Source organism: Phascolarctos cinereus, unplaced genomic scaffold (genome assembly GCF_003287225.1).
Source record: "Phascolarctos cinereus isolate Bilbo 61053 unplaced genomic scaffold, phaCin_HiC Scaffold_2;HRSCAF=192, whole genome shotgun sequence".
Lineage (NCBI taxonomy): Eukaryota > Metazoa > Chordata > Mammalia > Diprotodontia > Phascolarctidae > Phascolarctos > Phascolarctos cinereus.
Window position 1 is genome coordinate 273,055,913 of NW_027555625.1, and position 25,671 is coordinate 273,081,583.

General features: G+C 36.5%; 1 protein-coding gene across 5 annotated transcripts in view; it reads right to left on the bottom strand.

Moving 5' to 3' along the window:
• The window catches only part of RSPRY1 (ring finger and SPRY domain containing 1), a 62,730-nt gene that overhangs the window by 20,911 nt on the left and 16,148 nt on the right, over nt 1–25,671 (bottom strand). Inside the window, exons 2-12 of one of the 5 annotated variants that reach the window (XM_020965687.2) lie at nt 22,964–23,093; nt 22,465–22,664; nt 20,258–20,752; nt 14,803–14,855; nt 11,732–11,844; nt 10,141–10,267; nt 8,509–8,567; nt 7,111–7,177; nt 5,985–6,116; nt 4,483–4,598; nt 3,578–3,721 (exon numbers count right to left, since the gene is read on the bottom strand). In XM_020965687.2, the coding sequence (XP_020821346.1) occupies nt 3,578–3,721; nt 4,483–4,598; nt 5,985–6,116; nt 7,111–7,177; nt 8,509–8,567; nt 10,141–10,267; nt 11,732–11,844; nt 14,803–14,855; nt 20,258–20,604 (1,158 nt within the window). In that variant the 5' untranslated portion in view covers nt 20,605–20,752; nt 22,465–22,664; nt 22,964–23,093. Of the gene's footprint in view, nt 1–3,577; nt 3,722–4,482; nt 4,599–5,984; nt 6,117–7,110; nt 7,178–8,508; nt 8,568–10,140; nt 10,268–11,731; nt 11,845–14,802; nt 14,856–20,257; nt 20,753–22,464; nt 22,665–22,926; nt 23,094–25,671 lie in introns of all 5 variants that reach the window. The other 4 variants (XM_020965686.2, XM_020965689.2, XM_020965688.2 and 1 more) reach the window with 4 other exon arrangements.

Genomic DNA, 25,671 nt, shown 5'->3' on the forward strand with positions numbered 1-25,671 from the left:
GTTCCAATAACGTTAACCTTAACTCTCCTTACTTAGAACTAAGTGAAGTAGCTATGTGAAAAGATTTATTCTAAAAATCCCTCTGAGTCTGTGATTTAAGAATCAGCTATGGATACTGAAGTAAGGGATAAAAAAAATCCTAGCAAGATTAGTTTGGTTTTCATGAATTGAGGCAGATAAATGGGAAAGAGGCAGTTTTGTTAATTTTGGAGATGTTTCTATACTCTACTTTTCCCAGCCACCTTTACACACACACACACACACACACACACACACACACACACACACACACACACACAGAAGCTTGTTGGTATTGGGTAAAATTACTAAAAAGAATTACAAACACATTAGGATTTTGGCTAGTGTTCATTAAAGGTACTTTTTGAATGTCTTACCCTACTGCTCAATGGAGCTGTTATTAATTACTTTTAAAAAATGTTTTATTGATGCTTAGGGAAAAAAACCCCTACCACATTACTATTATTTCCCAATCTGTCCCTCTAAATAGAATTCTCTCTTGAAACTAAGAAATATTGTTAAACCAACACACTGGCCATGTCTGACTGTGTCTGGCTCATTACATACCTATAGTCCACTACTTCTCTGCCAAAAGGAGACAAGTTATGTTTTGCTGTCAATCCTCGTATGTATTTACTTCAAACCCTCTATGTGCATACTTATTGGTGATAGATAAACATAAAGGCATTATTATAAATCTCCAAAGAACTGTAGCTGACAACAAGAAGAAATTATCTTAGAACCCTGAGGCACCTTTTAAAAATATGGCTAAGAACATTGTTTACCAGAATCTTTGGAATAAGGTTATCCTTTCTAAACTAAAAATCCATGTTGGAAGATTTAAAGGGAGTCTTATTTTATAAGAAATGTTAATCCTCAGAGACTGGGTGTATGACAGGAATTACTTATCCTGTAAAAGTATACACTGCATCTGTATGACTATAACATTCTTTTAACCTCTAAAACAATAACAATACCCATTTGAAATAAAACTGTATGTGTGGCAATGTTATCAGGATCCTGCATTTGTGAAAAGAGACTAACTCAAACTTTATCAACTTCTAACAGGGAACTAAGTATTTAGGAAAGAAAAATGCATAAGAAGAAATCCAAAGCTAGTCACACTGCTTGTAAAAGAATAGGCCATTCTTTAAGCTGGGGGGCTTCCCCTCCCCCAATCCTTTTTTAAGCCTCTGAATTTTAAGCCAACCATCTGCTATTACATCTTATAAAGTAGCATCATCTATCATGTACTTAAACTCTGGCACTCTACGCTGACTGGTTAAGTTTTTGAAATGATAATACTCAGCTACAAACATATTTATTAGGTCTCTCCAGCCCTGAAGTGAGTTATGCTGACAAATGAGGAGACGGTAATTTTATCTCTTAGCTTCTCCCTGTGTTTGAGTGAAAAGAAAAACTACCATGGCTTACTGAAAACCTGGGTTCTAGCCCTAGATCTTATTTGTGCTGTGTAACCATAGACAAGTCCATTTCTATGAGCTTTTGTTTCCTCATCTGTAAAATGGGGATAACCATCCTTGCCCTTCTTACCTCACAGGAGTATATCCTAAGGTTCAAATTAGGAGAGGGATGTGAAAGGGCTCTGAAAACTATAAACCACAAAACATGGATATGGATCATGATGATGACGATCTCTTTGAAAATCATTCCTTGTCGGTCATTCACACAATTTGGCCTTCTCTGTCCAGGGGAACTGCTCTGAATTAATGAGCAGGTTAAACTTCAGCCATGATAGTACTGAGGTTATTCAGACGATGCATTATAGAGAAGAGCTACATAAGAGGTTTCTGACAAAAGCAGAAATTCATTGGGAACTTAATCCTGACTAATTATCACATGACCCTATTAACCTTTAGAAGACCTTTGTGCACACCAGGTAATGGCCCAAACTTGCCTCTCCTGCTAGTTAATGTCTACCAATGGGTTTTGAGTCTCCAAATTAACACATGTGACCCAAGTTTAGGAAAAAGCCATCGAGAGGCAGCTAGATGGTGCAGTGGATTGGGTGCTGGTGTGGAATCAGGAAGCTGTTGTTGAATCCTTTCAGTCACGTCCAACTCTTTGTGACCCCATTGGGGGTTTTCTCGGCAAAGATACTAGAGTCATTTGCCATTTCCTTCTCCAGCTCATTTTACAGATGAGGAAACTGAGGCATACAGTGTTAAGTAACTTGCCCAGGGTCACATAGCTAGCAAGTGTCTGAGGCCAGATTTGAACTCAGGAAGATGAGTCTTCCTGACTCCAGGCCTTGCACTCTATCCATTGCGCTACCTAGCTGTATCTGGAATCAGGCCTGAGTTCAAATCTCAACTCAGACCAGCCAAATCACTTAACTTCTGTTTGCTTTAGCTTCCTCATCTGTAAAGTGAGGATAATAATAGCATCTACCTCCCAGGGTTGTTGTGAGGATCAAATGAGGTAATATTTATAAAGTGCTTTGCAAACCTTAAAGTGCCATATAAAATGCTATTATTATTACTTTAGGGCATTAATAACATGCATCAATAAAAAGAATATTAAAGAATATCCTAGATTATGCCCCCAAAGTAATTAAATACCCTGCCTATCCCTAGTTCCAGCTCTATTCAACTCGCCCCATGAGTCCTTTTCTCCTGAATTGTTCCTTTGGCCAAGAGTTTCAGGTGTCCCATTGAACCCTTGGGTCTGATAAGTGCTCCTTTGGTGTTCCATGAAAAACTATGCAGTCAAGAGAGAAATGTTTAATCTGTGGCTACACTGTTATCTCCAAGGCTGATCCCAACCAGGGATAGGGATTTAGCAGTAGGGACTGGGATTTAGAATAACCCTTCCCCAAACAAGGCCAATTTTTAAAACTCAAGACTTTACAACAAAGAAAATTGAAAATGATTTTCTAAATCACACTTCTGACTGAATTCTGACTACCATAACTGGCTTATAGCCTGATTACCAGAAAAAGGGGGATACTATCCTTTATGAGACTGACAAACTGGCACCAAAAAAGTCATCTGTAGGGAAAAAAAGGCAGAGGGAAAAGCTCTGCACTAAGGTTTTACCAGCCAATCATAATTATTTTAAGTAGACCATTTGCCTGCTCTCCCAAAATCTCCCACTATTGCTTTTGGAAAACAACATTTTTAAAATGTTGGTATTATTCATTGTTGACAAATTGCAAGTTAAAACTGTATAAATCACAGAAGATCAAAGCTAGGGCAGAGCTAGAGATGGAGAAGTAAGTGTTATAGATAAGACTATATTAGCATACTCATCTTTGAAATAAAGAATTAAACCTTTAGGACTCAAGAAGATGAAGCCTGGAGAAACTTCTTAGTTTTTTCCTACCCATAAATTAGTGTGTGGCACACAGCAGATGCTTAATAAATGCTTGTTGATTAACTGATTGAAGGCAAATGTCTTTGGGGGATTCAGATCATTGAAATTCAATATCTAAATAATATTTAATTCAATATCAATCCAGATACCGCTTTTCTACATGTTAAACATAGAGAAAAATGAAAGTCACTGTGCTTTAGGGTCATTTCATTCATGTACTTACATGATTGAGAAATTTGCTGTCTTTGGTGGCCCAGCCTATCTGCATGACTCCAGAAGTGATAACTGTAACTTCATAGTACCATACCCCAGAGTCAACACAGAATGTGCAACGCACACTTTCAAAGGAGGAGGCATCACATCGAGCCTAACAAAACCAAATGGCATGACAGTCAATAATGGTTACTTGAAAGACGATAATCACCTAGGTAAAGCACAGTGTCAGCTTGTAGTCACTGCCTGGCACATTTAATACTCTCATGATTAAAGACAGACCCTTCTTTCCTTGCCATGCACAAAACACAAAACTGGAGGAGATTCGTGGGAGCCCTGTGTGTGCAGATGCCAAAGGAAGGTGGGCCCTATCAGAGAAGAGGGCTGCTGAGCTCCCTAAAAACTTCTGAGTCACTTCCTACAATGGGGGTGACCCTACATCTAGCGGACTGTACGAGTTCTTGGAAGCATAAGGGACTCATGAAGTGGGGGGCGAGGGAGTGGTGTTGATTCCTTAGCAACTTCAAGTTATTTCCCTTGGCTTGAGGGCCCTACTTAGGGTAATACTATAAGTCTGGAGGATTGTACATGTCTTTGGTAAAGACAGAGGCCCACTGCAGAGGAAAGGGGAATTGTCTCAATGTTTATGGGCTCAGGTGAAAGCTCTTCGCATTTTTTGGTTGGGTTAAATTAGACCTTTCTGATAGCTGATGTTTTGTTAGTCTGAGTGCTTATTTTATTTTATTTTTCTTTGTGTGTAGAAACCTTGACAAATTCTGATGTTCCTAGGTCAAACCCTAAATGGGAGTATAAGCCAAAGAGAAATAATTATTGAGAGGCCTCTAGTCTTTGGCACTAGGCCATAGGTGGAAAAAGGCTAAGGATTTTCAAAACTGTAAATTATTGCTTTTTTACCTCCAATCCATGTGGTGAGATCTTCAGGTACTCGCTAACATCATTGCTATTCAGCATGGCCCTAATGTTGGTCAGGTCCACTTTCTCATAAGTAAATTGCCTGCCTTCTTTCAAAACTGCAAAAGAAAAATAAATTGTGTTGCTAGATCACACTCCTCTGGAAAATAATGAAATCAGCAAAGTTTAATAGCTGTGAACGTGGCCTGTAAGGTCAAGTAGGTCATGCTGAATGGTGGCTCTGGTTATACATTATAGTAAGTGAATGTGCCTGGCTAGAAGCCAGGGAAAGCAGTATGATTTTCAACATTAGGTTCCTTATACCTAAAGAACCCTAATTCCCAAACACCAGAAATATACACATTACACAAAGTACAATTTTCTTTATTTCAAGGTGAAACAATGTCCTGAATTCTTGTCGTTTGGGGATCATGATCCGGTTTGGCAATGCTTGGGAAGGAATTATTTCATTTTGTGTCTACATCTCCAGCACTCGGTAAAGAATATGGTACTTAGTAGATGCTTCACAAATGCTTGTTGATTGATAAGTCTCCTAATCTTCTCTTGTCACTATGGAAGATCTCCTTTTAAAATTAAACAAGTATCTACCAAACAGCAAGTACATGACCAGCACTGTTCTAGACATGAAAAGGGTCTCTGCTCTCAATCTGGTTGGACAGAGAGGTAGGGTTAGGGTGAGCCAAAGACACGTGAAAGAATTAACAACTGATGTGAAATGCATAAGACACTATAAAATGGACAAATACAAGATGGTGAAATACTTGTGCCAAATTTTGTGGTTCAGACTACACATGCTCCATTTCTGTTCAGAGGAGGGGCAGGTAGGAATAGTTAGGATAGCATCTATAGAAGAAGTAGGACTTAAACTGGATCTTGAAGAATAGGTAGGATTTTAATATGCAGAAGAATGAGGAGAGGAGAATCAAATTAGGAGACTGGAATAGGCATGGCATGCTTATGCAACAGTTTATGGAGACCGCTTTGGCTATGGCAGAGTATATATGTTAGACAGACAGTTCGAGATGTATGGTACAGCCAAGTTAGGGTTAGCCTTTAAAGTCATGTAGAAGGATGTGGAACTGACGTGGCAGGAAATAAGAGTGAGTGAGGATTTATGAGCAGGGGGATGCTGGAGTTAGGGGCAGCCTCCACAACTTGTGTGGAAGACTCCTAGGGATACCTTTCTGTAGTATTCTTAATCCTCTCAGGGATCTTTCAGGGAAAGATTCAGTCTTCTCATCATCACCTTCAGCATTATTTCACCTGTAGTAAAACTTTGTATTCCATTCCTCTCCTGTACTTATCACATATCATATTGTATTGTGTCCCCGTCTTATCTTACTGTTGCCTTGCTCACAGTGGACACAATAAATATTTGTTGAATGAATAAATGAATTATTATTAGAAAAATAAGACTAATCATCAAATGGAAGCAACTTTTTGAGTGGCGGTGGAAATCATTTTAATAAAATACACTAACTTACAGAGATTGTCTAAACTCCACTGAGCGCAGAAACCAACTTGACGTTTCAGATAGTCAGAATTTTCTGTCCATCTCTCCAACATGACCAGACGGTCACTAATACAGGATTTGGAGATAGTCATCTTATTTTCACCTAGCAGGAAAGAAGCAAGACTTGAATTAGCTAGCAACTAGGGGAAAAGAAGTAAAAATTCTAAATGAGTGAACTGGAAGAAAAGAAGGAACATTTTACTTTCTGCATAGCTCATACAAATTACACAGTTAAATGATAGTCAACATTTTCCCTGAAATTAGTCAAAACATCTACAGGCTAAGAACAAGAGGGTAACCATGGTCAAACATCTCAACAAAAAGTGGTACTTGAGAGAGATGCTATATGCAATCATATAAAGTAAAAAACCACAGCAATCCTTCACCTGTGGAGGGGAGAAGGGGGAGGGAAGAGGGACTGTAAACAGAACTTCCTTTGTTAAAGCAAGTAAAACTAAGGTACTTGATTTAAAATGGTCAAGGTACATATTACTTCTTTTTTTCTTTTTCTTTTTTCATTTACTCAGTATTTTATTTTCCCCCCAATTACATGTAAAAACAATTTTAAACATTCATTTTTAAAACTGAGTTGCAGGGGCAGCTAGGTGGCACAGTGGATAGAGCACTGGCTCTGGAGTCAGGACGACCTGAGTTCAAATCCGGCCTCAGACACTTGACACTAGCTGTGTGACTTTGGGCAAGTCACTTAACCCCACTGCCTATCAAAAAAAAAAAACCCAAACCAAAAAAAAAAACCTGAGTTGCAAATTGTCTTCCTCCCTTATGACCCCTTTACTAAGAAGGCAAGCAATTTGATATAGGTAATACATTGTAGTCAGGTACATGTTACTTCTGTGGTACACCCAATGATCCTAAATTCATCCTATATACATTTTAAAATTAAAACAATTAAAGTTTTTTTTATGTAGTGTTTAAAACTTAAATGAGTTGCCAACAGCCCAGCAGTATCAATGTGTATTTCTGAAACAGAATGTGTACACATATGTTAGAATTCACAGCATTGCCTGATCCACCAAACAAGCAAATCAGCATTTCTGAATATAGCACATTATCACAAGAGATTACTGTACACATACTGGTCTGTGCAAACTTTTCCAGTGCAATTAGTGCAAAAAGCATGACTGTAGGATGGGACTGGAAATTCTGAAAGACAAAAAAAAAATTATCATTTTCAATTTCAACCTCTCCCTGCTGCCCCAAGAGCTGTACATGCTAATTTTGCTTTCTTGCTGAATATATGCTAGATTCTTTTTTGAGCATCAAAAACATTCAGATACCACAAAGACTAGAACACCTTTGCTTAACACTGTGCGTAGTCAAGAGAGTTATGACAGTCTTTCTTTCCTAAAATTTCTCCCTTAAAAAACATACTGGCTATAGTTATCAGCAAGGAGACAAATTCAAAGCATTAATGAGAAAACTAGAAATTTTGGGGATTTAGTGACAGCATACAGTGTCACTGCGCCCACCAGGGGATAGACTGTATGTCTACTGTCTGAGGGTTAGGCTAGCTAAGGGCAGAGAAGACTGGAAGAATATGAGGAAGGTATAAGTCAGGCCTGCACAACTTGTGGCCCTCAGGCTGGTTACTTCTCATGTAGAGGAAATCCTTTGGCAAGCCCAAGGGCTGTAAGTGGCCCTCTGGGCTGCAAGTTGTGCAGGCTTGTTATAAGTCAATTATAAAAGCAATTTTATGACATTAAAGTTTAAAGCCAGAGCAGCATACTAGATAGATTGCTGGACCTGGAGTCTTGGGTTTGAATCTTACCTTAGACACTTAACTAGCCTTATGACCCAGGCAAATCACTTAGCCTTTAAACCTTAGTTTCCTCATCTGCGAAATTAGGTTGAAAAATAGCACCTATATCTCACAGGACTGCTGTGAGGATCAAGTAAAATAATATATGCAAAATGTTTTACAAATCTTAAGGCACAATGTAAATGTTTGCTATGATAATTTTTTAAAAAACATTTAATTCCAGCAATATTCTCCTCCCTGCTTTTGCCCCCACACTTTAACATAATTCGAAATAAAGACAACTTTGGGAAACATATGCAAATATATGATTGCCTTCATTTCCTATGCCAATCTATGTTATATTTCTTGAGAAAATATTTAATATAATAGAATTTAACAATTCTGTAGCCACATACTAAAAGGCTCTGTATAGATATGAAAATAGAAAACCTTCTCCTTCCTAAAATGAAAAGCTCTATGTTCTATTTTTCAGATTAGAAGATAAGAGTTTTTACTTATTAAAAGTCAGGGAAATGAAAGAATTTCAATAATGACTGTGATTTCAAACTTTGAGCAGGGACTAAGGCACTACAAGAAACAAATTCTGGCAATGCTTTCCACTTCTCCTCCTCTCCCAATCTAAGAATTTTTGCTTTGTTTTTTAACACCAAAATAATTTATTATACGTTAGCGTTAGATGACTGGCAACATCAACTGTCTTTGATATATCACTTACCAGGCTCTGTAATAAATATTCTAATATCCCCGGGCTAAGTAAGCTTATGCTTGCAGGACCTGTAAGGCAATAATAAATATGATACATATTACTACAATGGTACATGTATAAAACTGGTGTATTACATTTTCATATCAGCAAGTACTGAAGTGTCCACCACATGGTTTATACACGTCATCTGGTTTATAGGCAAGATATCCAAATGTACTTTGAAATTAACTCTCAAGTTCCTTGTATGAATACATATATTCAGGCAGATCAATTTCCAAACTCCCTTTTAGATAAAGTTTTAAGTTGTACCAAAAAGGACAATACTGTTTAACTCTCTGCTTGGTTTGGTTTAAAAAAAAAAAAAGCCCAGGTTTGGAGCCAGAAGCCCTGAGTTTGAATTCCAACTTTGCTACTTGTGTTGGGCTCTGGGAAAGTAATCTCCCCTCTCTAGGCTTCAATGTCTTCATATGTAAAATGAGGAGTCTGGACCAGATCACCTCCTAGGTCCTTTTTTAGCTCAAGATTTATGGACCTATTCTATGGCTTGATCTAGGAAGGGCAGGTTTGTTTTTTTCTCAAAAGGTCCCCTCTTTTGTATAAGGTTGTAAGGTCATGTCAAAAGAAACATGTCACAGACACTATGTAAACTTAGAAATTATAATAACATTTAATAACAATAATGACATTTTCTTGTCATTATTAATTAACTTTAATGAAAGCTCTGGAAAATAGTATCCTTTAGTTATAGGCTCTCAAACACAACACAGAAATTACATATGCCATGGTAAGGTAAAAAAACACCCATCAATACCCAATCCTTTTGTTTAAAAATGGAAGAAAAAACAAGAACTTTTATGCTCTTTTTAAAAAATGTCAACCGAAGGAAAACTAAGAGTTCTGATTACATAGTGTTTGCCAAGGTGGGACACTTCTAGTCCACAGGACAGGCTTAGTAGTTATTTAATTTCCAGGATGTGATCTCATTTATGTTTTTAGTTGAATAAACACAAGAGTTTAACAATCCCTTAGCCATATTCTAAAAGATTCCATATAGATATTAAAAAAGAAAACTGTATCCTCTCTAAAATGAAAGGCTATACAGTCTACTTTTCAGGTTAAAAAAAAAAGAGATTTTACTCACTGAAAGTTAGAGAAAAAAGAGAATTTCAAGAATGACTGTGATTTCAAACTTTAAGCAGGGATTAAAACATTGTGAAAAAACAAATGATGGCAATGTTTTCCAATCTCCTCACCCAACCTTCAATCTAAGGATTTGTTTTTGTTTTTAACACCAAATCTTGGGAAGTATCAGTAAGTGGATTAAGTCTTTCTCTTTTTTTCTACATTACAAGGTTATGTTCTTCTCTTTTCTATTAACTTTAGAAGTTTTTTTTTGGTTGTTGCAGTATTTGAATATGGTTTTATATGCCTTGTTCTTAATTTTAAAAGCTAAATGAAATATTTTATCATATTCTCTAAAAATGAGCCACCTAGATTAAAGTGCTTTTTACTGACGTGGATCTCATTTCCCCCCTTTTCTCTTTATAAAAAACAAAACAAACTAGTTTCCCAAGCATAATATGGTGAGTTTGGCTGGAGACATCAAATACATTTTTAAAATGTGAAATTTCTCATAATTACCTGCTAGTTTCTCAGCCAAGCAGCCCAGCACTGCTGTTGTGTTACGGTGTTTGGCAGGATGACTAGCATCCTGGCAAGCAACAGCTCCATTTAAATTTAAAATTTCAGTCAACTTCTGGAGTGCATCCTAAAAGAAAAAGTACGAAGTGGATTTAACATATTTAAATCTCGATTTCTTTTGGTGCACCTGAGTCTGCAAAGAACAACTAAGCACCAATGAAATGGAAATCAACATCATGTGATAAGGACACAATGTACCATCACATTAAATCATGTAATAGAGTAACTTTAAAGTTATGTCATTTCAATAACTGAGGCTTGCCATGCCAAGTATATCATTCATAATGCACCCGCTGTGTCAACTATATAAAATGCATTTTTTATGCCGCTGATTTTAAAAGACCTAGTCCAGGCAGATGCCAACACAGTAGGAGGCAATGGGGACTAACTAATACAGGGGTGAAGAAATTTCACTATTTCAATAGTGGCTGTCTTTCTTCTTAAAAACAAATACAGCACCAAATGAAACTGAAACAGGAATCTCAGAAGTCAACTCTTTAATAGCTAAGTCAAGGAATTTTCCTTTCTATCACAAGAGTCTGCCACACCAGACTGGAGCACCTGAAACTCGTATAAGGCACAAGAAAATAGGCCAGAAGCCAACTCAATTTTTTTTTAAAGAAAACAGCCAAGTCAAAGGAGTCAGCAGGATATGTAAAATAAATTAATGACATGAAGGAGGGGAACAAGTCAAGGTTACATCAATACATGACTGACTTGCACTGTCATTTTAACAAAGGTATACTGGCCAATTCTACATTTATTAACTTGGTGAGCTAAAGTGTAGACACAGAATTGGAAGATAAAGAAAACAAATTTTCAGATGACATATTAGACATTTTTACCTTCCTGTCTGAACTGCAGATCATGTATAAATTGGGGCATTCCAACACTACAGTGAAGAAATCTGATCAGTTTTCCCTTCCTACCTTCCCTCCCACCTTGCACTTTACTCCAACAATATATAGTGGCTTCTCTACCCTCTCACATGCCGCAAATAAAATAATTTATGATCAGTATCTTGGCCAAGTAATTACTTCTAACCTGTGGATACTTTTTCATATCATGTGATCACAAAGGAACATTAAATTCTATAATAAGACTGAAAAATCCTCTTAGCTGAGTAGCTTTTACTCTAAATTTGAAAAAAAAAGTTTTCAAAAAAACCTTCTGGTATGGGAAAATGAATGTAGGAACAATTAAGGAACAAGAAAATTAGAACCAAGATTACAAAGTTCTAGTTTCAAAAAAGACTGCCGTTTCAGGTAATACTCATCTTTCCATCCCTTTAATTTTTTTTGCTTAAACTAATACTTACTAATCTCCAATTAAATTTAGTTGTTTCATGGAAATAAGATCTAGCACTTTGCCTTTAGCAAATGCTAAATTGGGGGATGATGTTAATAATGAACAACATTTTGGCCCTAATGCATAAAGAGGAAATAGCTCACATCAAACTTTCCCTCTGGTTATTCATCCTTGGGCATGTGTGTAGGTGGCAGTTGCATAAGTTACACATGTGTTAACTTACTTTAGTTGGCAATGGACACTCGTCTAGTAATAACGTTATAACAGCTGGTCCCAATGGATCTTCCAATGGAATAACTCTAATTAAAGACTGGACAACTTCCAACCATCCTTCATCTGCGACCAAATCAAGAAGATTATCAGAGGGTGGTGTTACTATTTTTTAAAACTCAAGAACAGGTAGACAAGTCATAAGTAATATAAGATGACCTCACACTGAAATAGGAAAACCTTTTTAGCCCTTACCATGAGGCTTTTAAAGCAACTAATGATGGCTAGCCACCTTATGATGGCTGGAATCAAAGAACTTTAACTGGCAAATGTGGCAGTTCTAAAAGGTTGAACATTCTGTGCCATGGCCCTTAAGCTACATTTAAAAGTTCTCTCTTAAATGTATTTTTAAATGATTTCGCATTTGAGAGCTAATGAGAAAGATTAAAAACAAATCAGTATGGTATAGCATCATAGTGATGCTTAAGAAATTAGTTAACAATAGAAAGAACATTAGTAGACATTTTCCCTCCAGTTTCTAAACAGTTATAAACAGGCTGTTCTTTCGTCTGTCAATTAGAAGAGTTAAATCTCATTTTCTATCTCCAAATAACACAAATCACCAACAGAAGACTTTGTGAGTTATTCCAATTCCTGGTATGATTGCACAGGGAGTTTGAGGGGGGAGATGGAAGGAGGGAAAATTTTTTTCTCTATTGTGTAGAAAGTGGTTTTGGAACCTGTTGGTCAAGATGAGTGAAAGACCAGTATAATTGTTTACAGAGTGAAAGGCAAAATGAAAAATTATCTGCCATGAATAAAACACCAACAACTAGCTTTCTTCTATAAAGAAATAAAAACCTAAATTTAGGTCTCTTCATTTAAATAAGAAACAAAAATAAACATGTTTGTTGTCAACTTGTTAACAGGCTGTATTTCAAAAGGTCATAAATGGGTTGTTTAAATTTGGGAAAAATTTTTTTCTCAGAAATGAAAATACATATATTATGGTAGTATGTATTATATCACCAAAAGGTGGTTAGTTCTTAGGTGAGTCTACAAAGGCCCATTTAACTCATGATCTGCTGTTTTGTACAAAATAAGTGATGTGAAAAATAATGTTACAAATGACTAGATTGGCCATATTTCAAGAATGAGATATTACAAATGGATAGTCCAAGTGCTAACATTGGCAGTCTCAAGTTATTAAAAGAACCATCCAGTGTACTCCTCAGTATGTTGGTAAAGCCTCTATGGAAGATCTGTAGAACAACATGGATGAAAACAGAATCAGTTAGAAACATCTGGAGGGAATATCTACATGACAGAAATCACAGATTCTTTAGCATAACTTAAGCATATGAGGCATACCACTGAACCCAAACACCACACAGAGCAGTTGTTTCTATGGGAAAATATATTACATTCCAACTTGGGAGGGCAAGAAGAATGGGAATAGGAACTTCTCTTTCTCTTTCCCAACAGGCAATGGGAATAGGAACTTTCTTAGCTCCAAGGCACTGGGTAATAGGCTCTACAGTCTGCGTTACATCACGTGGTTAAGGTAGGGTAGGGGACCAGGTAGTATTAGGGGTGTGGAACCATACTGAACTGGCTACACAAACATTCCCTTTATTTCTACTCTGGGGTTCTAGCCTCCTTCCTTTTCCATTTACTGCTTCTTTCTTTCCTACCTGGTCTACTATGGAGAAAATGAAGTATTCTGGCTTCTTTCTCCGATTTCTGAAGCATATAGCACTTTGGAGTTTTGTTTTTTCCTAAGGGTTTTTTTGACTGGTAGTAAGAGGGGTTATAACTATAAAGTGCTATAGAAATATAGCCTGTTATTAGAAGACTTCCTTCTAGGCCTGAGTTTCTTTTACTTATGTTCTATATGAAAAGCAAGACTTAGGTCCAAATGGATTCTTGGGGAATACCAAGGTGTTAAGTAAGATATACTACATTTCAGGGCAAAAGCTGATGCAAGTTATTTTGGGCATTTTATCACAGGAACTGGGGCAGGGGTGGGGCTTCTGGCTTCTAAAATAAAGAACAGGCAAAGACCTCTGGGGAATGGCCAGCGGATCAGGGTACTGGTAAGGAGGAAAGCAGCTTTGAAGAACTTGCCACCACAAGTTCTGCCAACCTTGAGCTCACGCTAGGGTGTAGGGTAAGTAAGTTCAGGGACAGGGTAGGTCCCATATCACAGGAGACCAAAGGGGACAGGTGGCTATGACAAACAAGTCATTTGGCTGCGGTGACTGGCTATTGGTATATAATGGATGAAGTTGAATGTATATAAATTAGGAAGGAACTGTCTGTAAATGGAATGAACCTTATGGGATACTAGGTTTTTAAAACTGATTTTTTTCTCCTTTTAAGAATATATATATATTCTTAAACACACACATATATACACCTTGGATCACTGCATATAATGTCAGGCTAGGTTGATATATTTGTTGGTTTTGTTGAATTGGCTTTTTCCCCTCTTTTTAATTCTTTGTTCTAAGGAATAGCTCTCTGAGAGTAACAGGGGGGAACAGACATATTAGGAAATGTAGGCGATATAAAACAATGATAGCTAATAAAAACTAAAACAAAACAAAAATAGTCATACAATTAAAAAAATTAAGAATAGCTATGGAAATGATTAGTGTAACTACCAGATATTCAAGCATAGTAGTTATACTCAGTCTGCAGGGCAGGGAATAGGAGGGAAGAAAATATGTGGAGAAGGAATTTGTAAACTCAGAGCCATTTAAAAATTATATATGAGATAACAGTAATAATAATAGTATATAGCACTTTGAGACCTACAAAATGATTCTCATTTGATAATGAGATAATATATTTAAAGCAAGTGAGAACATTATGTTTGGGGGGGAAAACTGCATGTGGACACTGTTCAATTTCACTGTATTTAAAACACACACATTTAGTACACCAAAACTACATGTTATCATTTCAAATTTCTCAAATAGGAACTATTTTACATGAATAATTGCTTATTTTTTCTGGAAAAAATCAACAGAGCATTTCTTTATGCTAATAATTCTTTCTGAACAAAAAGCATTATGATACCTGTTTCTGCCATTTCGTGCAATGTGATCATTGAATAAGGAGGTTCCTGGTCACTGAAAAATAGACAATTAAAATGTCAAGCTTGTGAAAATTAGAAATGAAAGCTTTGAATTAAAATTCAATTGTGGGAAGGAGAAAGAGGAGTCTATGAGTGAATGAATATAGAGGAAGGAAGGCAAGAAACCATGAGCTACAAACCTAGAAGGACCAATGCTCACAATTAAGTGGCCGTTTTGTAAAGTCAGTCTTCCCATGATGGCAACCAACCAAAATAAGAAGAAATGAACATTTATAAAATGAAATCTCATTAGATGGAAGGAACACTGGCAAAGCATTTAACCTTTCTGAACCTCAGGAAGGTAAATGTCACCTTCATGACATCCTTGTAGAGATTCTTACGAAGACAAAAAAGAAACCTAAATGAAGTGCTAGGGGAAGAAGTAAGGTTCAATACAAATTCATAATTATTATTGTTTCTATTTAGTTTTATAGGTCCCTTTCAGAAAATACTGAAATAGTGATGACTGCACTTTCTAAGATTTAAAAGAAATATTCTGTTTGAAAAGACATGAACTGGTAGAAAGAGGCCATCCATAAAAAGTGAGAATTGTGTTCAGTTCTGGATGCCATGTTAGTAAGAACACTGATAGAGTATGTCTGCCTTGTTTCATTAGTTCTTATTTAGGTTTATGATATAAAAAATAATAGATTCACCTTTGAATCCCAGAAGAATTTATTATGGACCCAAAAAGTATAAATATATACATGGAAACAGGATACAAGTATAGTGTCCATATACTGCTGAGCAGCTATTAGAACTACAAAGATGGGCTATACCAAACAGTGAGTGTACAACCCATGTAAGTACTGAGATCCTACCAATACAACCAGGATGGGCCACAGTAGGACAAGTACAAAAGCCCATACAGAGGTGAAAAGATGTCACTTGTGTTGCCTTATGAAGTGATTATTCTCATGGTAGGCCTGACAATATCTCTCTTAGATGGTTCTTAGCTGGAGAATTTCTGCACAGCAGTCTTAGACTCCAGCTCACCTGTCTCTGGAGATGTAGTCAGCTTCAGATTGATCAGGATTCCAGACCAGGCATCACAAAGGTCAGTGATCTCTGGCTGAACAGCTTCACCAGGTCACTGTTCAGCTGAGTTTTTATACTTCTCTTGGAGGCTGTGGCAACACCCAATTGGTCCCTTCAGACACTTTGGTTTACTCGTTTGTTGACACAGTTCAACCTGTAGAACATCCTTGTAAACAACCTTGCAGAATATCCTTCTGAAGGACACAGTCAGTCAGCTATCTGAACTTATAAGTGGTAGGCCCTAGCAAATCAAGCAGGGGCTTGGGAGATGGGACAAATGCCTAGGTGATATTTTCTATATTTCAATGTCACAAGCACTGTATGAGATAAACACTGAGTATACTGCAGGCCCAATTAGTTTGCCAATTAGTTCAATTAGTTTAATAATATCTAGAGAAAGGTAAACAGGATGGTGAGGGGACTGGTGACTATCCCATGCCAGCACTGGTTGAAGGAACTGGGGATATTTAGTCTAGAGAAAAGAAAACTTGGGAGTAACATAATAGCTGTCTTCAAGTAGCTGAAGAGCTGATAATATAGAAAAGAGATCAGGCTTGCTCTGTTTGGCTTGAAACGGTAAAACTAGAAGCACCAGGTAGACATTGTTGGAAGGATGATGTAAGTCTGATATGAGGAAAAAACTCTTAATTATCTGTCGGGGCAGCTAGGTGGCTCAGGGGATAGAGTCCCAGCCCTGGAGTCAGGAGGACCTGAGTTCAAATCTGGCCTCAGACACATACCATTCACTAGCTGTGTGACTCTGGGCACTTAACCCCAACTGCCTCACAAAAGAAAGAAAACAGTAATAACTGTAACTGTTCAAAAGTAGAATGGGTAACTTAAGGCAGTAGTAGGTTCCCCCTTTGCTGAAGGTAATCGAATGAATGTTAGATAGCTATTTGTCAGTGATGTTACAGAGATTTCTATTCATGTATACCAGCTGGTCTGAGGTTCCATCTAACTCTAGAGATTTTGGGAATTTGTAATTTTGAAAAATTTCTCCTAGGAGTAAAGATTTAGAGCTGGAAGGGACCTCAGAGCTCACCTAGTCCAAGTCAAGAAACCTTAAACTGTAAGGAATCAAACTATAGCTGTAAAAGAAAAGGTGACTAGAAAGAACCAGCCTGCTTATCAGAGGCAAATAAAAGAGATGTGAAAAGGGAAGTGTGGCAAGTTAGGGAAGGTGAGATTCCATGGAAGAAAGTAAATGATACAATTTTACAGCTGGACAGCATCTTAGAAATAATTTAGGCTAAGCCTCTCATTTTACAAATAAGGAAACAGGCCCAGAGAGGGGACTTACTCAAGGTCAAAGAGGTAATTAATGGCACAGTAGAGACTGGAACCAGATTTACAAATTCTTGGTTTGGTGTTTTTGCCACAACAGGTTATTACCCACTGAAATCCTGTATGGATGTCTATTTATTGTTAAGTTCCTTGGAAACATTTTCTGTCTAATTATACAACAAAGAAAACAAGCTAAATCAGAGACAATGATGAGAGGCCAGTAAGTAGGACAGAAGTTCAAATCAGTGGATACGCAATGACCTGACTTAGAAGTTTCAGTAGAATTTCTACACAAGTACCTAAATTCCAAGATGGATAAAATGGTTAAGCAAACAGAATGATCTTTTTCTCCCAAACACATTCCAGTAAATAGTTTAAAGTTGTCACATTAACAAATACTCCAAGTCTATCCACCTACACACCTTTATCAAGCCCAAACACATGAACAAATAATCAATTCAGTAAAAAGGCAGCCTTAATTGGCTATTTTCCACAGTTGATTTAAGGTGAAATAATCTTAAACTCTGACTAAAAACTTAAAAGTTTTAAATTTTGATTAAAACCCCAAACTTTAAAGTTGCATAGGTGGTCCTTACAAGAAGGAAATTTATTTTAATTTTTCACACACAGCAGAAAATGATATTTTAAGAAAAGAAATTTAGCTAGAAGCAGAGCCACATGCTAACAATGGTCAGCTGTTTCAAAGTCAAGGTGGGATAAAGAAAATGAGAAAAAAATTATGACCAAAAAAAGCAGCATTTGGTTCTACCAAATTTGCTCTTACTAATATGTAATATTAAGAATTGTGTTCTTCTCTAGACAAATCAAAGGTATTCTTTTCCTGAATAAAGAAAGGCACGTAGAGAAAGGATGAAGTAAAAATTGCTTTAGCAGTAAGGGAAGGAACTAATTTTAGAAAAAAAAAACTTCCTACTAGGTTCTCTGAGCCTATTATTTTTTGTTATAAGTTTTGTTTCAAGGGCCCTATTAAACTTCATAAGAGGCCACTGTCTTCCTCTTCAAAGTACTATTGAATAAAAAGTCTTTCCAGGTCTATAAAACGATTTAAAGTGTTACACTATATTTGTTCATAGTATTCTGTATCCATTTATTCCATGTCTGCTTTTGCTTTTCCTTTTCTATGATTCCACTGCCTTTGTTTAATGTGAGGATTTTACTGTGCTTTCAAATATATTCCACTTGTCTTATTTAAATAAACAGTGGTAAACTCCATACTTTCACAAAAAGCATACTCATTACTGATGATACCTTCTGGAGACTTGCAAATAAAGCTTCTACCCACTGCTATTCCATTAATCACTCTTTTTAAAACTGGCAAAAACTGCTTTGCACCTGCTTTTTCAATGGGTTGCAATTAACTTGGCTTGCTATTTACTCCCTTATTTCTTTAGCATAACCATTCATAATAATTTTATAGCCTAGTAAATGGTGCTTTTAAAAAATTAATTACTACCCTGGATGATTCAAAAACTCAATATTTTGTTGGACTTCTTCAAAACAGAAGTTCTATATACTCCCAGTTATTTTTATATCTGTAGAGAGGGATTTTATATATAATAATGCAAACTCTCACCCTCTTATATTCAACTGTGGTATGGTAGCTACTAGAGTTAGCTTAAGGTTAAAATGTACTTCTTCGGACGTATACCATCATTAAAGGCATTTTGATCTCACTGTTCCTCCAATGGCTACTTCTAAAGTTATTTTTTCTTCTCCCTAATAAAATTGCTGACTTGTGTGGAAGCCAATCCGGTCATATACCCACAAATTCCTTCTGTCTGTCTGTCTGTCTCTCCCCAACCCCCCCAGGGAAAAATGTGAAATAAAAGTTTATTTCCCTGCAGTAGTAATGACACCAAACTTCCAGTATATCAATATATAAAAACAGAAAATAATGTCATTTCTTTGTTACATTCAATGTGTGTCTGAAAAGTTGTTTACAAAAAGAAATTTTTTTCCAAAATGAACTTTTATAAATAAAAGATAATTTACATGCACTTAAAAAATCCTAAAGGAATGCTTTATTCTGTAAAATACAGAATCCTTTTTAATGCGACTCTTATCGCTTATATGGCTGTTTTCACATTTAGATTGTTGTAGATTTGAATTTTCAGGGGATTACAGATCATAGTTAAAGCTAAAAGGAACCTTACTAGCAATATAATCCAATTCCATAATTTTCATAGAATCATAGACTTAGAGCTGGAAACGATATCAGAAGTCATCTAACCAACCAATCAACCCTCTTTATTTTACAGCATGAAAGTGAAGCCTGGGTCACACAAGTAGTAAACATCAGAGGTGGGATATGAACCCAGGTCTTCTGATTTTAGAACCAGTATTCTTTCTACTGCAGCACGCTACCTCCTATGGAAACAGGTAGTGAGTGACTTTGCTGGGCTTCAGTCCCCGATGCTCTGACTCCAAATCCAATGCTCCTTCCACCACCATTCTAGGCTGACTTTAGTTTTCTTAGAATGGAGCACGTATGTAGTAGTTTTCACTGCCTGCATTCATTCACAAGCAGATCAAACATATTTGCAAAGGACGTAGGTGGAAAATACAGGAAAAAAGATGAAAACTACTCAGTCTATTCTTTCAGGAAGTTAAAGATATACTCTTTAAACCTAATAATTATACATGTGCTCTCTGTTAGGAGACAACTTGAATCTCTGGTCAGTGGAATGGATGACAGAGTACTAATGATAATGAATCTTCTGAAACTATTATTTCCTGTTATTACCAGTAGCAAACTTGCTCGTCTTCTACTTTTCCACTAATGGAGAGCAGAGCTTTAATTAGTGTTTTCATCCTACAATAATGTTTAGACAAATTTAGGCTGAAGTCAATGCTGGCAAGTGAAAACACAAAACCATATAATTTACATTGCCATTAGGATACCAACAAAAATATCCTCCCTTTTCCTAAAAGTACAAGGCTCATTGTTATATATCCTGATACAGCATGTAAAACAAGACGAAGCCAACTGTTAGCAGCTCCTAGCAGAAAAATTTTCTTTAAAGCTGGAGTGATTGGTAGATGGGTACTTACTTATCTACAAGTGTCCGAATTACTGCTAGCGTGTCCAACACCAAACCATCTACATTTTGTTTCTTTCTTCTTGGCTCATGTGGTCCTCGACCTCTCCTAGGTGGTCTGACAGGGTCCCTTGGATGGCTTCTGTTTTCAGCTGCTGGTATTATACTGTTCTCAGTCTGCTGATGCTGGGACTCTGCATTATCTTCTGTGCCACTATCATCTCGACAAATACAAGAGTTGCCCATGTTGGTGGCTCCCAAAGTTCCCAGAAAACTTGATATATGCTGCTCTAGAGTCAGCAGCAAACCTTGTACAAGGCTTCTGCTAGCATAAAACACAACCCAAGCAAAGACAATCATTGAGAAAGTTTTCCAAGTAATGTTTTCATAATCTTGAACTGAGGTATCAGCATCGTATTTGTTATCAACAACTGGAATCCAAAGGAAGTAGTAAATTCGGTATCCAACATTATCACCTAAAATAAACCCTGATCATCCAAAAGCAGGTCTAAAAAACAAATTAAAAAAAAACCAGTTAAAGGAGTTGAGGATTTTTAGCCACCAATCTACTTAAGGTTTCTCCTAACCCTGATTTTAGAGGCTTCAGAAGTAAAATTAGTTCATTTTTTTGGCAATTTCCCCCCCAGTGGTACCAGCACAAAAAGATACGTTTGGATAACAGGAAAGTAATTAACTGTGAAACAGTAACTCTTTACTTATTTCCATTACAAGAAGTTGATCAGTAACCCATAACCTAGTTCAGTAAGGCTTGGAAAGACTACTGATGTGAGCCTCAAACTTAAAGAGTTCCTCCTCCCTATCTATGTAGAAATACTATATTAGAAAAAACATAAGCAATTATCTAAAAGACTGCTTCCCTATTAAAAATGGGGAACCTCTTTTTATAATCAGGTCATTTTCTCTCTTTTTTGGAGAGAGGAGGAATTATATAAAATATCTTCTCAAGATTGTCTATTGTTCCTAGATCAACAGGCAAACTATTGTTACTCAGTCCATAACTCTAAAAGGATTAGAGGGGATGAGAACCCAGATTAAACTAGCTAAACTGCTTAGACAACCCAACTTGCAGGCTTTATTAGTAATTTACAGTAAAGGGTATTGGAGAGAGTTTCTTGGCCAGGTAAACAAGAATCTGTTTCTGGAAACATACTTTTCTGTTTTATGCCATTAAGCAACATTTACACAATAAGAGGTTGTTTTTGTTGTATTTGCATCTTTGCAGAAAAGTTAGGATGATGTACCAACTTCCTTGCCGGCAATTTTAAGACAAGTAGTTAGTTATCTTTATCATGGAACCAGAGACTTCATACAACAGATAAAAACCAGTAAGCTTCGAGAGCAAGGGTTCACAATGTATTTCTGTGTCATGGATCCCTTTGACAGTCTGGTGAAGCCTATGAACCACTTCTTAGAATAATGTTTTAAAATGCATAAAATAAAATAGGAAACAAATTATACTAAAACACACACACACACACACACACACACAGAGATATATGAAGTTCTCAGACTCCAGATTAAGAACCTTTATTTTAGAGAGACATTGGAAAGAAAAAGGAGACAATATGGCCACATTTGAGAGACCAGAAAAATATGGAATATTTCATGGTAGGTAGTAGGCACCCAACAGTTTAAGCAGTTGTACTTTGACAAGATGAGGAGGAGAAATATTTTTATTAGCCTGGATAGAGAGTAACAGTAAATAACTTAGTTTATTATCATAATGAGCAGGGATCATTTTTCATTCTGCCTTTGTATTACCAGTGCCTTGCTTAAGCAGACACTGAATAAATAAGTATGTGCTGGATTAAATAATGGATCACAGAAAAAAAAACCCCAACAATGGTGTACTTCTGTTCTTCAGAGACAAAAGGGGTTAGATCAGCTCCACAAGGCAGCACCTTATGGGTTCATAATCGCTGGCAATCCATCAATGTCCAATTTGTGCTTTTAAAACACATGACTAGAAGAATCCTGAGGTATACTAAGGATGAAGGGCTCAGGTAGAAAAGATATCTCTTTTCTAACAGTCTAAGTAATGCTATTTGGACAACGTGTTATTTTTGCAAGAAAACAGAATACCAAGAGACTTAAGGGCCAGGTGAGACATAAAACAGAGGTTTGGAGTCCCTGCTATGGCTTTCTATTGATCTCATAGATTGGGCTGACAGCTGGGAAAGATAAACACTTAAAGCAAACCTTTCTGGCTCTTCCCATAGATCAGGTCAGCTGGCTGGCTCGTAGACAAGAGGACAATGATGGAATACATCAGTTATAAAGGCAAAAAATCCAAGATTTTCTGACAGATCTGCACCTTGTCAGTAAATTAAGCCAATATGCCAACGGAGTATTTATTTAAAATCATTCTTCCTGGTTCTTTAACTTTAGAAGTTCTTTACCTGAGGAGAAGAAACATATGCCAGATAGGTCGTTTCAAATTTCTCAAAAGTTTGGCAATAATACATGGAGCTCTTCTGGGGTTACAACAGGAGACCACCCCAGACCTTGATGGTCTATGTAACAGGGAATTCTGAATTGAGCATACATTGTTGCATGGGGCAAGATTTCTTATCTCCCAGTTGTCAGGACATTTAGTATCATGTATCATTTAAGGTGGTGTGGCATTCTACTACAGTGATTAACAACAACTGTAACACATACACGACCACTGTACAGCAGGTTGAAGGATGTTTCTTACTGGTCTCTCCAGCATCCACTATTGTAATCTCCAAATGCTTCAGGGCTGTAGTACTGCTTCCCAAATCATTACCATCATCATCTGAGACGATGACAGATACATAATCACAAGCTGTAGGAATTCAGTCTACCTATCAATAAAGAAGAATGGGAAGGCAAGTGAAAGGAAGGAAAACAAATGCCAAAATATTAGGCAAATATTCAAGAATTTTAAGATAAGATTAGGGCTAGGAAGTGGCAAACCTTGAAGGAGGAGAGAACAAGGGAAGCTATAAAGTTACAATTTAGTTTTTAACTCCAGCACTTAGTATTAATTAATTAATAAAAAACAGCTAAGCTACTAAATGGCTGAGCCCAAGTTGAAAATGCAGTGACTTTTTTTTAAGGAGGCAGAAACTAGAATCTGTTAAAAATAAGCTAGTTTGCTTTCAATTTCTAAAGCCATCCTAGCAAAGAAAAAGTTTCTGAGTTGAAGATGTTTAGAGATAAAGGAAATAACAATACACCATGCTACACAGGTTTTTTAGCTTACTTGGGTTTCATGGTGTTTGGAAGTCACCTATATGTGCACATAATTTTTAGTTTTTTAAAAAAATTTTGAGACTAAGTTTCTGGAAGTACAGCTAATCTTATCACTTACAGGTATGGAAGCTTTCACCTGGTCATCTCTGACCTGGGCTGGCTCACCCCTCCCTACATAGCCCCTGTGTCAAAGGACTCACCATACTGGTGCCTATAGGATGACAGGCCTGAGCTACCACATTTGGCATGTATATAAGTTAAAAAATATACATATACATATATGTATATATGGTTCACTGATAATTTATAGGGGAATGGTGGGAAAAAAAAATCCCACTATTATTTCACGGCTGAAGTACTGAGTTGAATTGTTATCTTCACTTATCTTTCTTTAATAACTCAAAATTATCTCAACTACCAAACTAAGAAGTATAGTTTAAAAACAGATTTTTAATTATCAAGGCTACAGTTTTTATTGACCAGATAATGATCTGAATAAGTTAAATCAATAAAAGAACATTCAATAGAATAGATAGGCATATCACAAAAGAAATCATCAAATAATAAAAAGATCTTAGGAATTACTGCAGTTGAAAATCACACACAATTTCATAGCTTTAGAGCTGGAAGAGATCTTAGCATCTCTTTTGAAATAAGTCAAGAAACATAATGTTATTAAGTGTTATATGAAAAAAGTATCATATTAATTCAAAGCAATTCAACAAACAATAAACCCATTTGGTGTAACGATAGCGACCAATCCCATCTTCAGAGGACTACTTCCCTTCTCCAGGCAATGGTATTTTAAAAAGATAAAAGACAGCACCTTGCTCAACAAGAGGTTACACTCTAAAATGAGGATGAGAAAAGTACACAAGTGTGATTCAATGAAGAATATAAGAACAACAACAAAAAAAAACCTGACAAAGAGATATGCACTTCTTTTTAAAAAAACAAAGATACTGGAAAGGGGTATCTTGTAAAACCATGGCTGGAGGGGATAATTCTTAACCAAATGAGATTGAAGTGTTTATTTAAAAAAAGATAATTTTGATTACATCAAATTAAAAAAGATTTTTGCATGAAAACACTGTAGAGTTAGAATAAGTCAAGAAGCTAATGCCTGGGGGAAAATCTTCACAGCAAATATCTCTGATTATGGAAGGAAAGAGACAACAATTTATTAAGCACCTACTACATACCAAGCATCATGCTAAGCACTTTACTATTAGTATCTCATTTGAGTCTCAAGACACTCCTAGGAAGAAGGTGCTATCATTATCTCCATTTTACAGATGAGGAAACTGAGGCAGAAAGAGGTTAAGTCAATAGTCAGTAAACATTTATGAAGTGGCTGCTATGTGTCAAGTACTGTGCTAAGCACTGGGGCTATAAAAAGAAGCAAAAGATAGTCCCTGCCCTTACGGACCCGAGTGACTTACCTAGGGTTACACAGCTAGTAACTGGCTGAGGCTGAATTTGAGCTAAAGTCTTCCCAACTCTAGGCCCAACACTATAGCCAAGGTGCTACCTAGCTGAAGACACCAAGACATCCAAGAAATATAAGGAATTTAAACAAATAAAAAAGATCAAAGACCATTTCCAAATACACAAGGTTCAGAAGATATGGGCAGGCACTTTGCAAAAGAAGAAATGCAAACAATCAACGACCATATGGGAGAATGCTCCAAAGCACTAACAGGAGAAAGGAAAATTAAAACAATTTTTGGTTTCACTTAACATCCATCAAAGTGGCAAAGAAGACAAGATGAAAATAGTAAATGTTGGAAGGGCTCTAGGAAAACAGGCATGATAACTAATATAATGTTGATAGAGCAGTGAGTGAATTGGTCTAGGTATTGTGGAAAACAAGAATTATGCTAAAAAGTACTAACCTATTTATACCCAATGAACCAGTAATACCTCAATAGAACATGTGCCCTTGGAAGGGCAAAAATAGAAGGAAAGCTCCCATGTATACATAACAAATATTTATAGCAGTCCTTTTTAGTGGTAGATAGAACTAGAAGCAATGTAGATGATCAATAACTAAAGAATGGTGGAATAAATTGTGGCATGTGTATGTAATTAAATAGTATTGTATCATAAGAATTGAGCAGAATAAAGAAGAATCAGGATAATAACTGCATAATGATAATAACAGAAATGAAGACATCGCTGAAAGAC